General features: G+C 43.5%; 1 protein-coding gene across 1 annotated transcript in view; it reads left to right on the forward strand.

The window, feature by feature from the left end:
• LOC144696815 (small integral membrane protein 22) overlaps positions 1–13,796 on the forward strand; it is a 115,925-nt gene that overhangs the window by 25,201 nt on the left and 76,928 nt on the right. Inside the window, exon 2 of the mRNA XM_078568565.1 lies at positions 12,261–12,413. Coding sequence (XP_078424691.1) covers positions 12,289–12,413 — 125 coding nt within the window. The 5' untranslated portion in view covers positions 12,261–12,288. The remainder of the gene's footprint in view (positions 1–12,260; positions 12,414–13,796) is intronic.

The following is a 13,796-nucleotide window of genomic DNA, read 5'->3' on the forward strand; positions in this document are numbered from 1 at the left end:
GCAGATGACACGAAAATTGGTGGTGTGGTAAATAGCGAGGAGGAAAGCCTTAGACTACAGGACGATATAGACGGGCTGGTCAGATGGGCAGAACAGTGGCGAATGGAATTTAACCCTGAAAAGTATGAGGTGATGCATTTTGGGAGGACTAACAAGGCAAGGGAGTACACGATGAATGGTAGGACCTAGGACGTACAGAGGATCAGAGGGACCTTGGTGTGCATGTCCATAGATCCTTGAAGGTAGCAGGACAGGTAGATAAGGTGGGTAAGAAGACATATGGGATACTTGCCTTTATTAGTCGAGCCATTGAATTCAAGAGAAGGGAGGTTATGATGGAGCTGTATAAAGCATTAGTTAGGCCACATCTGGAGTACAGTGTGCAGTTCTGGTCGCCACACTATAGGAAGGATGTGAGGTTCTGTTGAAGAGTCATACGGACTCGAAACGTTAACTGTATTCCTCTCCACAGATGCTGTCAGGCCTGCTGAGTTTTTCCAGGTATTTTTATTTTTGTTTTTGTTGTGATAGGAAGGATGTGATTGCACTGGAGAGGGTGCAGAGGAGATTCAACGGGATGTTTCCTGGGCTGAAGCATTTCAGCTATGAAGAGAGAGACTAGATAGGCTGGGGTTGTTTTCCTTAGAGCAGGGAAGGTTGACGGGGGACCTGATTGAGGTGTACAAAATTATGATGGACATAGATAGTGTAGATGGGAAGAAACTTTTCCCCTTAGTGGAGGCGTCAATAACCAGGGGGCATAAATTTAAGATAACGGGCAGGAGGTTTAGAGGCGATTTGAGGAAAAACTTTTTCACCCAGAGGCTAGGGGTTATCTGGAACTCACCGCCTGAAAGGGTGGTAGAGGCAGGAACCTTCATAACATTTAAGAAGTATTTAAATAAATATTTGAAGCATCATAGCATGCAAGGCTACGGGCCAAGTGCTGGAAAATGGGATTAGAGTAGATCGGGGCTTGATGACTGGAGCGGACACAATGGGCCGAAGGGCCTCTTTCCATGCTGTAAAGCTCCATGACTATGACTCTATAATTGAATAAGAAGCACATTACGGTTCTGGAGAAAGAGCAAGTCCCAGAGGGGTCAAGGACAGAATCTATTTGGTTGGAGCTATGAAACAATAGAGGTACCATTTTATTCTTAGGTATATTCTGTAGGCGACCAGCGAGTGGAAAAGATATAGGGGAACAAATTTCCAAGGAAATTACAGAGAGGTCCAAGAATTATAGAGCATTTATAATGGGAGGCTTTAATTATCCTAATATAAACTGGGATAGTGAAAGGAGAGGAGCAAGAATTTCTACAGTGTGCTGAGAAGAATTTTCTACATCGGTATGTTCTCAGTCCAATGATGCATTGCGGAGAGCCGGTGGCGCAGTGGTATTGTCACTGGACTGGTAATCCAGAGATTTGGGGTAATGCTCTGGGGGCCTGGTTTTGAATCCCACCACGGCAGATGGAATTTGAATTCAACAAAAAGAAAGTCTAATGATGACCATGAAACCATTGTTGATTGTCGTAAAAACCCATCTGTGAAGGAAATCTGCTGTCCTTACCTGGCTTGGCCTACAGATGACTCTTGAATGCCCTCTGAAATAGGAAGACACTCAGATATACCAAACTGCTAAAAAGCCAATAAAAGGGAATGAAACCATACGGATCGACCTTGGCACCAGAAACGACAACCGTCAACCCTGCAAAGTCCTCCTTGCTAGCATCTGGCGGCTAGTGCCAAAATTGGGAGAGCTGTCTCACAGACTAGTCAAGCAACAGCTTGACATAGTCATCCTCATGGAATCATACCTTACAGATAATGTCCCAGACACCAGCATCACCATCCCTAGGCATGGCCTGTCCCACCGGCAGGACAGACTCAGCAGAGATGGCGGCATAGTGGTACACGGTCGGGAAGGAGTTGCCCCAAGAGTCCTCACCATCGACTCCGGACCTCATGAAGTCTCATGGCATCAGGTCAGACATGGGCAAGGAAACCTCCTGCTGATTACCACTTACCACCACCCCTTCTCAGCTGATGAATCAGTGCTCCTCCATGTTTAACACCACTTGGAGCAAGTGGTAAGGGTGCAGAATGTACTCTGGGTGGGGAACTTCAACGTCCATTACCAAGAGTGGCTCGGTAGCACCACCACAGACCGAGCTGGCTGAGTCCTAAAGGACATAACTGCTTGACTGGGTCTGCAGTAGGTGTTGAGGGAACCAACAAGAGGGAAAAGCATACTTAAACTCAACCTCGCCTGCTGCAGATGCATCTGTGCATGACAGTATCGGTGGGAATGACCACCGCACAGTCCTTGTGGAGATGAAGTCCCGTCTTCACATTGAGAATACTCTACGTCGTGTTGTGTGGTACTACCACTTGCTAAATGGGATAGATTTTGAACAGATCTAGCAACTCAAGACTGGACATCCATGATGCGCTGTGGGCCATTAGCAGCAGCAGAATTGTGCTCGAACACAATCTGTAACCTCATGGCCTGATATATCCCCCCCCTCTACCATTACCACCAAGACAGGAGATCAACCCTGGTTCAATGAAGAGTGCAGGAGGGCATGGCAGGAGCAGCACCAGGCATACCTAAAAATAAGGTGTCAACCTGGTGAAGCTACAGCGCAGGGCTACTTGCGTGCCTAACAGTATAAGCAGCTAGTGATAGACAGGGCTAAGCAATCCCACAACCAACGGATCAGATCTAAGCTCTGCAGTCCTGCCATATCCAGTCGTGAACGGTGGTGGATAATTAGTCAACCCACTGGAGGGGGAGGCTCCACAAATATCCCCATCTTCAATGATGGAGGAGACCAGAACATCAGTGCAAAAGATAGAGCTAAAGCATTTGCAACAATCATCAGCCAGAAGTGCCAAGTGGATGATCCATCTTGGCCTCCTCCGGAGGTCCCGAGCATCACAGATGCCAGTCTTCAGCAAATTTGATTCACTCCACGTGATATCAAGAAACAGCTGAAGGCACTGGATGCTGCAAAGGCTATGGGCCCTGACAATATTCCGGCAATTGTACTGAAGACTTGTGTTTCAGAACTTGTCACGCCCCTAGCCAAGCTGTTCCAGTACAGCAACAACACTGGCATCTACCCGGCAATGTGGAAAATTGCCCAGGTATGTCCTGTACATAAAAAGCAGGACAAATCCAACCCAGCCAATTACTGCCCCATCAGTCTACTCTTGATCCTCAGTAAAGTGATGGAAGGGGTTATCACGAGTGCTATCAAATGGCACTTGCGTAGCAATAACCTGCTCACAGACGCTCAGTTTGGGCTCTGCAATAGCCACTCAGCTCCTGACCTCATTAAAGCCTTGGTTCAAATATGGACAAAAGAGCTGAACTCCAGAGGTGATGTGAGAGTGACTGCCCTTGACATTAAGGCAGCATTTGACTGAGTGTGGCATCAAGAAGCCCTAGCAAACCTGGACTCAATGGTAATCAGGTGGAAAACTCTCCACTGGTTGGTGTCATACCGAGCACAAAGAAAGATTGGAGTGGTTGTTTGAGGTCAATCATCCCAGCTTCAGGACATCACTGCAGGAATTCCTCAGGGTAATGTCCTCGACCCAATCATCTTCAGCTGCTTCATCAATGACCTTCCTCCCATCATAAGGTCAGAAGTGGGGATGCTCGCTGATGATTGCACAATGTTCAGCACCATTTGCAACTCCTCAAACACTGAAGCAGCCCATATCCAAATGCAGAAAGACCTGGACAGTGTCCAGGCTTGGGCTGGCAAGTAATATTTATGCCACACAAAGCACTGCCTCAGGGAGATCAGCTCTACTGTAAAAAATATTAAAAATAGGAAAAATAAAATTCCTTGACATGTCCCCTCATGTGACACTGTCACATGAGTTGGAACATGTCCATAACTTCTAAAAACACTTTAATGAAATTTTTAAAAACCTACATGAAACCTCATCCCACCCATGGATGAGGTTTCATGCTTTTTCTGAAGCCCGCCAGGGCTCCTGGCCTGCCTGCCAACCTTAAGGTTGGATGGGCAGGTCCATTAATTACTTAAATGACTCTGTCAATGGCCTCAATTGGCCATTGACAGGTTGGCGGGTACACAGCTGATTCTGCTGAGCCCCCGCCTACCTGAAAATTTAAATGGGGCGCGGTGATGTCGGGAGTTCTGCCTGATGTCACCACGCAACATTTTCTGCATCGGCGAGCGGGCCCTGTCCCCCGCTCGCCAACAGGTAATTCCTGGCCAGAGAGTAATATGAAGCAGAAAAGAGCACATGAGAGATGTCAGGTGAATAACACAATTTATAACCAGACTCAATATAGGAGGTTCAGAGGGGAAATGAAGAGACAAATAAGAAGAACAGAGGATGAGAAGAGAATGGCAGCAAACATAAAAGGGAATCCAAATTCTATCGAAATACGAATAGTAAAATAGTGGTAAAAGGAGTGGGGCTGATTATGGACCTAAAAGGGGATTTATGCTTGGAGCCAAGGGTTATGGTTGAGCTTAAACTGAGCACTTTGCATCTGTCTTTACCAGTAAGAAGATATTGCCTGGGTCATGGTGAAAGAGGACGTAGTTGAGATACTTGATATGTTTAAAATTGATAAGGAGAAATTATTAGATCAAAACAAAATATTGTGGATGCTGGAAATCTAAAATAAAAACCAAGTACTGGAAAAACTCAGCAAGTCTGGCAGCATCTGCAGAGGGAGAAACAGAGTTACTGTTTCGAGTCCAAACTGACTCTTCTTCGGAACTCGGAAGTATTGGGTAGGTTGACTGTACTTACAGTTGATAAGACACCAGGACCGATGAGATGCGTCCAAGGAAACAGGGAAGTGAATGGAAATTGTGGAGCCACTGGCCATAACTTTACAATCTTCCTTAGCTACAGGAATGGTTCCAGAGCGCTGAGGACAAATGCTGCACCCTTGTTCAAAAAGTGTGTCAGGATAAGCCCAGCAACCACAGGCCAGTCAGTTTAACCTCGGTGGTGTGAAGGCTTTTAGAAATGATCATTTGGAACAAAATTAACAGTCACTTGGGCAAATGCAGGTTAATTAATGAAAGCCAGCACGGACTTGTTAGGGGCAAACCTTGTTGAACTAACTTGCTTAAGCTTTTTGATGTGATAATAGAGAGGGTGGATGAGGGTAATGCTGTTGATGTGGTGTACGTGGATAAAGAAGTTCTTGTGGCTTAATAGGTAGCAACCCTGCCTCTGAGCCAGAAGCTCTGGATTCAAGTTGCACTCCAGGACTTGCTTACCATGGAAGGAGCATCTGTGAAAGTGGTTCAACAGGTTAATAAGCAGCCTGCTAATTCCTCCAACACTTCTCCACTATCCCCCAAAGGGAAAAATACAGTTAAAGATAGAATTGCTGAAAAAAGAAAAAGTTGAAACTTTTTGTCTTGCACTTATCAGCACATTTCGCAAGAATACCAATATAAGGTGAAAACAACAATTTATACTGTTTGTGAAGGGATTGCTTATTGGTTGGCAGCCTGGCTATATCAACAAAATGCACACCATTCTTAATGGGTAGGTCCAAATTCATATCCATTAGATCTGCTGCTCAACATGACTGGACAGCCTTGCTCGAAAATAAGCTAAAAAAACATTTACTGGACTTGTGTAAGTGCAATGAGCTACCACATGATATACATGGCAGGGTTTGTCCTCACAGTTCGCTATATCTGCATTTGTATGGGCTGCCAAGACTCACAAAAGTGATTTCCCTTTATGCCCTATCTTAACTATGACCAGTTCTGCACAACATGAATTGGCCAAATGGTTGGGTGAATTGTTACAACCAGTTTTGACCAAGTTTCCACATGCACAGTGAAGGACTCCTTCACATTTGCGAAGGCCATACAGGATTTTCGTATCGATAGCAATACTGTGTTTTTGCACTCATTTGACATTGCTAGCCTATTCACCAATGTTCCATTTAAGGAAGTCATAGATATTTAATCTGCAGCACTATATCATGGAAATCTAGATTTGCCACCATTGCGGGTATCGGTATTCATTGAACTTATGAACTCAACAACTCACGCAGTTGAGTTCAGTTTTAATGACACCATGTATGCCCAAATAGATGGTGTTGCCATGGGATCCCCTCTAGGCCAAGCTCTCGCAAACATCTTTGTTGGGCTTCATGAGAAATGTGTCATCAATGGAATGACATCCAACCTCCTACCCCTCGCATATTTCCAATATGTGGATGATACATTTGCTATATTTAAATCTGCAGCTGCGTGTAATAATTTCCTTATATGTCTTAATGGGCTCCACCCTGCACTTAAATTCACCTTTGAAATGGAGCAGTCAAATAAACTCCCCTTCTTTGATGTACTAGTTGAGAAATTTGCCAGGGGATTCTCTACCATAGTCTACTGCAAGCCTACCTTCACTGGTCAGTATACGCATGGGATTCTTACAGTTACATTTGCTATAAGATTGGTCTTAATGGCAACCTTGTAAATAGAGCCTGAGCCATTTGCTCACTATGCAAGCTTGATGCTGAAATAGGGCACATCAAAGGCATCCTGCAGGATAATGGCTGCCCTGATCAGATCATTTCACACTGTACATCACGAAAACTCATGGACAGGCCTAAGCCTGTCACTTTCGGCCCTGAAAAGTGCCCGGTCTACCCCAGGTTACCCTGGAAGGGCAAGGTATCTCAAAAATTTGAGCAACAGGTGAAGCTAGCTGTTTCACACTGCTACTGTGCAGTAGCAACACGAGTGGTATTCACCACTAATAGGATACTGCAGTCAAGCCAAAAAGACATTCTGCATATCACACAAATGGGTAATGAGGTATATGAATTTCAGTGCCAGTGTGATGCTAGGTATGCAGGCCGTACGTCCCACAGACTGGCAGATCACATCAAACAGCATGTCCCAACTGTTGTTCACAACGAGCAGGGTATGGACTGTACCCAACCAGCCCATGCCTGCAAAACTCAAAACACAGTGCCCAACATTAGATGTGATTCCATGATTGGACAACATTTGCTGAATAATCCTGTGTGATTCCATGATTGGACAACATTTGCTGAATAATCCTGTGTGCTAAGAATTACGCTGACAACCAATTCAAGATTGTCAGTCGGGCTTGCAATGTGGTGCATTTGGATATACTGGTAAAGCTACTGTCATGAAGCTATTAATGCATATAATATTATTGGAAAATATTTTTCTTTTAAAATAGAGGTTTAGTTGTGGGTGTGTCTTAATTGGATTAAAGCCAGGTAGTCTGGGTGCTTTGATGTGTACTAGTTTTGATATGTAAGAGAGATAGAGTGCATTTGCATTTTTTGAAGAGCATTCAAGAAGTGGGGTGAATTCTGGCACCTAGCGAGCAGAGAGCAAGCAATGTTTATATTGCTAATAAAAGTTGGTACTATGAAAGGGGTTTTATTGTTAGAAGTGGCTGGTGATACAATGAGAATTTAAATTCAATGAGCTGTGCTAGGTATAACTTCAGCAGTTTTGTGTGTGTAGAGCAGAGGCAATGTGAGATCAAAAGCAGCTGCAAGCCTCCAAGTGCCTCCACAGGAACTAGAGTGAAAAGAACCTCATTTTGAAATTGTAAGGTGAAAATGCTTTGCCTGGTGTTTGGTTAAGTCTATGGGTTGCTGTTGTCTTAATGGAGATTAGTTTGGGAATTTGTTAAAAGTTATGATCGTAGTAATTTGTAGCTATGTGTATATATTTAACTTGTGTAAATTAATAAAATGTTTAATTTAGCTTAATATAAAACCTCTCGAGAACTGGTGGTATGATTCCTGAATTTAGAGTTGCATCTTAAACATAACACTTAAAATTATAGGTTATGACAGTTGTTTAAAGTTTTCCTCTGGGATTTAAAAAAAAAACTCAGCTTTACCAACTGCTTGGTCATATCACTACATATATTAATACACAGGGCCCTGTTCTTTGCAGACAGAAAGAACACGTACACACATTGCATTTGTTTCAACTAAACAAAATAAGTGACAGCCATTCGCTGACTCAAGGCAATGCCTTGACCAATCAGGGTCAAGCTGCCTGGTTTAAATTTTAAACAATACTTGGCAGTTAACTGTCAGTCACCATCACTGGTGGATTCTCCATGGCAATGCCTCTACCAACTAGAGTCCACTTGCCAACCAATCAGCACTCTCTTCACATACATACAGTATAAACTGTTGTTTTCCCCTTATATTGGTATTCACCTGAAGTGTCCTGATGACTGCTGGACAAAAAGCTTTGACATGTCTCTTTTTTAATCAATACTCAAGTTCTATACTACCCAACGACTATTAAAGATAGAAACAAGTACATCCAAAAGGCATTTGATAAAGTGCTACTTAACAGGCTTTTCAGCAAAGTTGGTGCTCTTGGTATAAATGGGCTGATTATATGCTGAAGGTAGGGTCCCCACACTGCAATGTAAATACTGGGAATGAGCCTTGCTCACATTAATTTTTTGGCTGACAGACCTTTAATTATTTTGAGGAGGGACTTCTGCCCCTCTTCAGGACAAAGTCCATCTCATAGAGCTGCCGGCCAATCGGAAGTTGACAGCTATGCAGTAGTGGCAGTGCCACTGGGAGTGTTGGCCTCTGTCGGTACTGTGGCTAGGCCAAGGAAGAAGCATTCAGCAATGGACCCAGGCCTAAAGCTAAGCCTGGAATCTTGTCGGGGCAATGCTGGCAAGCTCCAGAGAGGAGAGTTAGGGAGGTATGGAGCCATGTGTGGGACTGGATTGTGAGGATGGAACTAGGGAGGGAAAACTGTGGCGGGTGGCAAAACTGCCAATTGGGTGCATCTCCCACCGCTCGTTAAATCTGAGCAGCAGTGGATTGAGGCCCTTAAGAATTTCCCACTTAATGTTCTCAATTGGACCAAAGGCAGGCAGCTCACCCGAAACCTCCCCTGCTGCTTGTAAAGTCACAGCGGGGGCGGGAACTGGTGTGGGTGGGCTGGCAGTGGGCATGCTGCCGATGGCATGATGGCCTATTTTATGGGTCCACTCACCTATGTTCCCACCCCTGGGTGGCCTGTAAAATCCACCCAAAGTGACAGTAGCAATTTGGATACAAAATTGACTGAGTGACAGGAAATAGGAAGTAGTTGTTTTAGTAGTAGGTAGTGGTTGTTTTTCAGACTGGAGGAGGGTATATAGTGAAGTTCTCCAAGGATCGGTGGTAGGACACCTGCTTTTCTTGATATAAATTAATGACCTAAACCCGGGTGTACAGGGCACAATTTCAAAATTTGCAGTAACACAAAACTTAGAAGTATTGTGAACTGTGAGGACAATAGTGTTAACTTTGAAAAGGACATAGACAGGTTGGTGAAATGGGAAGACAATTGGCAGATAAAATTTAACCTGGAGAAGTGTGAAATGAATCATTTTGGTAGGAAGAATGAGCAGAATGACAGCAATGTAAAATAAAAGGTACAATTCCAACGGGGGTGTGGGAGCAAAGGGACAGTTGGGTATATGTGCACAAATGACTGAAAGTGGCCGGGCAGGTTGAGAAAATGGTTAATAAAGCAAGTGGGATCCTGGGCTTTATTAATAGGGGCACAGAGTACAAAAACAAGGAAGTTATGATAAACCTGTATAAAACACTGGTTCAGCCTCAACTGGAGTATTGTGTCCAGTTCTGGGCACCACACTTTCTGAAGGATGCAAAGGCATTGGAGAGGATGTGGAAAAGATTCACGAGAATGAGTCCAGGGATGAAGAACTTCAATTACTGGAGCTGTCCTGCTTGGAGAGGAGAAAATTATGTATTCAAAATCATGAGGAGTCTGGACAGAGTAGATTGGGAGAAACTGTTTACATTGGCAGAATGATTGAGAACCAGAGGACACCGATATAGGTGATTGGCAAAAGAAGCAAATGTCAACATGAGGTAAAACCTTTTTACACCGTACACACACAGTGGAATGCACTGCCTGATAGTGTGGTGAAGGCAGATTCAATTGAGTCTTTCTAAAGAAAATTCGATAATTATCTATAAAGTAAAAAATTGCAGAGCAATGGGGAAAAGGCAGGTAAGTTGGTCTAGGTGAGCTGTGGGGAAGTGGGTCTAGGTGAGGGCCGACATGTACATGACAGGCTAAATGGCCTCCTTCTGTGCTGCAAACATTCCATGGTTCTATGATTCTAAACACTCCTTCACTGCGGACCAGGTAGGCATGCATTGCCAGTGGTTGTCAAGGTTAACATCAATAGAGGATCACCCCTGGCTCTCTGTCTTTCCCTAGAGTTGTATCTTCTCTTCTCCTGTAAGGAGTGGTAGTAGAGAGTTATGAGTATGAGAAAGGAAATGTGTTGAGAGGAAGGAATGACATTATTTGCGGAGGGTGCCCGTGAGGCATTGGTGTGAAATGGCATTAAAATGAGTCTGAGTGTCAGCGGTGGCTATTCAGCTGGGGATGCGAGCAGGTGCCTGAAGGGAGAGGAATGAATGGAGCTGCAAGGTGTGAAGGTCTGAGAAGTGCAGTACTGGATAATGTGGTGAATTCAGAGTGCGGGTGTTGACACCTGAAAGTGAGATGCCGTTCACCTTTCCTGTTCTCTTGGAGTACTTGATTCAGGTTCGAGGAACCACATCCCTGCTGCTCACTTCCTCATCCATTTCCATCCACACACGCTAGGTTTGAGATGCTGGCCTCTTCTTCCTATCTTTGGGGAACATCACTTCACTTCAGTCCCTCAGAATCTGCAACAGGACCACCAGAGGAGTGTTAGAGCCCTGGCAGGGAGAGTTGGGAGGCTATATGGAGAAAGTGGAGTGCATGGCCTTCCCTGGTCTCTTTTCCAATCTTGTGGTTGTTGAAGGCTCAGGAATCAATGTACAGTTCAGTCATTCTGACTCTCCCTGAGGTTTCTTTAACTAGAAATCTCTCCTTTGATAGATGCAAGTCATCATCATGCTCGCCCTCTGTTAATAGCTGGGAAATCTGAAACCAGGATACTAATATCTTGGCTGAAATAGCCACAGCAAAGCCCGCTTCATTGACAAACAAGTTCCCAACTCACTTCTGGTCAGCTGCCCCCATCCAGCACCTCCGAGTGGGCATCTTATACAAAAGCCCTTGGTGATTGTCTTACAACATGTTATATGACAAGCTTATCTTTAATCCAATGATTTCTGTCTCATTCTGATCTAAACTTGCAGTATAAATCAGGATCGGGGCTTGAGCTAGTTCTGGAATGAAACTAGGAGGGACTGTAGCAAGCTGTGGTGTCATAGCATTTCAGTTAGACACAGCATGGAGAGTAATCCAATGTTGTTGTAAGTTCAAATTGGCAAGATCTGTGCAGAAATAAGAAATTCCCAAGTAGAAAAATCAGGGAAAAAAAGCTATGACTCCGATTTTTCAGTCAGTGGTGAAATGACCACTGTTTATAAAAATCTACAAATATCTGTGACATAGATTTCACCTTTCCTAACATTAATTTGAATCTGGTCCCATGTCAAGGGGATCGTCGGGCACTTAGCAAGAGCAATCAAGCAAGGTAAAGAGCTAAACACATTGAAGAATTCTCACAGGCAACAATCAGGAAGTAAAATGAACTGATTATCGTTCATTTTATATAAATGTTACAGAGCGTGAAGTAAAGATTGGGACACACACATTAGAAGCTGAAATATCATAAACAACCTTTAAAAATAATAATTTATATTCTATTACAAAACTATGGATTTTTTAACATAATGGAAAAAATAGACATTACACAAATATAAGATTGTTTTCCAGGACCAGAGAAGAGCTTCAACAGCAGGTGTGACTTAGTGCATGGTTAAAAACCTAGTTACACTTTATTAACAATGTGTAAGCTTTATGGGTTTTTTAACAGTGATATTACAGTGTAAAAGGGTAAGTTCTCAACAGTTCAGTAATTTTTATTTGCTTTCCATCTGCGCAGTCTTCAACAGCGCCCCCTGTGGGGGAACGTAGAATCACTGACAGCAACTTCTGAATTCCCATGTTTAACTGCACATATGTGGACTCCCGAAGTTGCTATAAGTTTCAGGTGAGTGGTGATGACGAATGCTGACAGTTTCACCGTCATTACTACTACAAAATCTGAGCTTATAATTCTGTATTTAACATAACTTTCAGCTAACAAGTAACTGTGAGATGAATTCAAATTCTGTACTCATAACCAAGTTGTTTGTAGCTTATTCTTTTTCTAACTGTAGACTGCTTAATCAACAGAAAAAGAGAAGCAGTGGAAGACGCTAAAATGGCTCCTGTTGTTATTGTTTTTGATTTGTCATCTGTAAGAAGCATTTGGGAAGGAAGAATAATAAAGCATAAAGAACGACAGAGAAGAGATAGAGAAAGACAGGAAAAAAGTGCATTAACAAAGTAAGTTGTGTTCATTGTTTGTACCAAAGCAATTCATGGACCAAAAATACTAACCATAAGTCTAAGATCCATTCTGCTTAAACAATGTGCAGGTTGTTTGTTAAAGTAAATTTAATGGCAACCTATTCATAAACTGCATCACTGACAAAAACATACACGTTTGTATAATCTCCTTCTGATAATGGGCTTAAAAAGCTTAATGTTTAAAGTTTTAAAAGTGTTCATAAGCTGTGAAAGACAACATTGGTTCATAATGGTATCAGAGAACTTTTGTCTACCAATATTTTAAGATATGATCAGAGTAATTGAATAAGACCCAAAAATGGGTACAGGGATCCCAATATGCAATTAAGTTCACCCATTCATGGTAATGCAGGCAGCAGCCAGACTTTGTGCTGCCAGGTAATTTAAAAGATAGTTGCATGGTAAACTTACTGCTGAGTGCCTTCACATCTCAGCCAGCATCCCAAGTTTGTGCAAGGCTGGCCTGCACAACTTAAAAGAAAACCTGCACCTCTTAAAGCGCGGGTGCATTCTGGTTGGAGGAGATGATGGACATGGCTCAGAGAAAACATCTGACCTACAAGAAGAGTGAATATGATGCTACAGTGGAGGGAATGTTCTCCCAAGGTTGTGACACAGCAGTAGAGGTCTTGTTGCTGGAGGTGGACAGGAGGAGTTTTGTCCTCTATCCATGTGGAACCAGGGGGCTCTCTAAAGAGGGAACATATAGCCATCATAATCAATGCCAAGGACCTGGATGCAATGCTGTTAGAAGTTCAATGACCTCATGCGGCTGGTGTAGGTCAGTGAATACATCTTCAAATATCACATCCTTATAAATGAAGCATTAGCCTCGTACATGTTTCCATTCACCACCCTGATTTCACTGTCCTCCCAACATTCTTTATCAAACACGGCTCATACTTGACATTCATAGCTTCACTTGACCCTCACTCATGTACCAGTGCTGCAAATTTCACATCTGCAATCTCAAAGCTTGCACACACTGCTAGTTATTCAACAATGACAGGCTCATCACACAAACGCATTGCACCACATTCAATGACACACTTCCCTCTCTATTGAAGGGCAAGGTAATGCAGAACTGTAGGCAGCAGCACCTAGCCAATGAGGGTCAGGATGGTTGCATACTCACCTTGATGGGGAAGATGGTGTTGGAAATTAGGAAATCATTGGAGAGGCCATAGCTAGTTTTGGGGCTGAAAACATTGAAGATGATGGTATGTTCCTACCTAATCCACCTTTTCACATGTCCCTTTCCGCTCAAACCACCATCTCCTCTCTGAGTCCCTAGCTGCAGATAATCGAAGTATGCTCCTCTTGCTTTGCCCTCCTTCCCCCACTGCATCCTGACTCTCG

The sequence above is a fragment of the Cetorhinus maximus genome, chromosome 2 (assembly GCF_964194155.1).
Source record: "Cetorhinus maximus chromosome 2, sCetMax3.hap1.1, whole genome shotgun sequence".
In the NCBI taxonomy this organism is placed as follows: domain Eukaryota; kingdom Metazoa; phylum Chordata; class Chondrichthyes; order Lamniformes; family Cetorhinidae; genus Cetorhinus; species Cetorhinus maximus.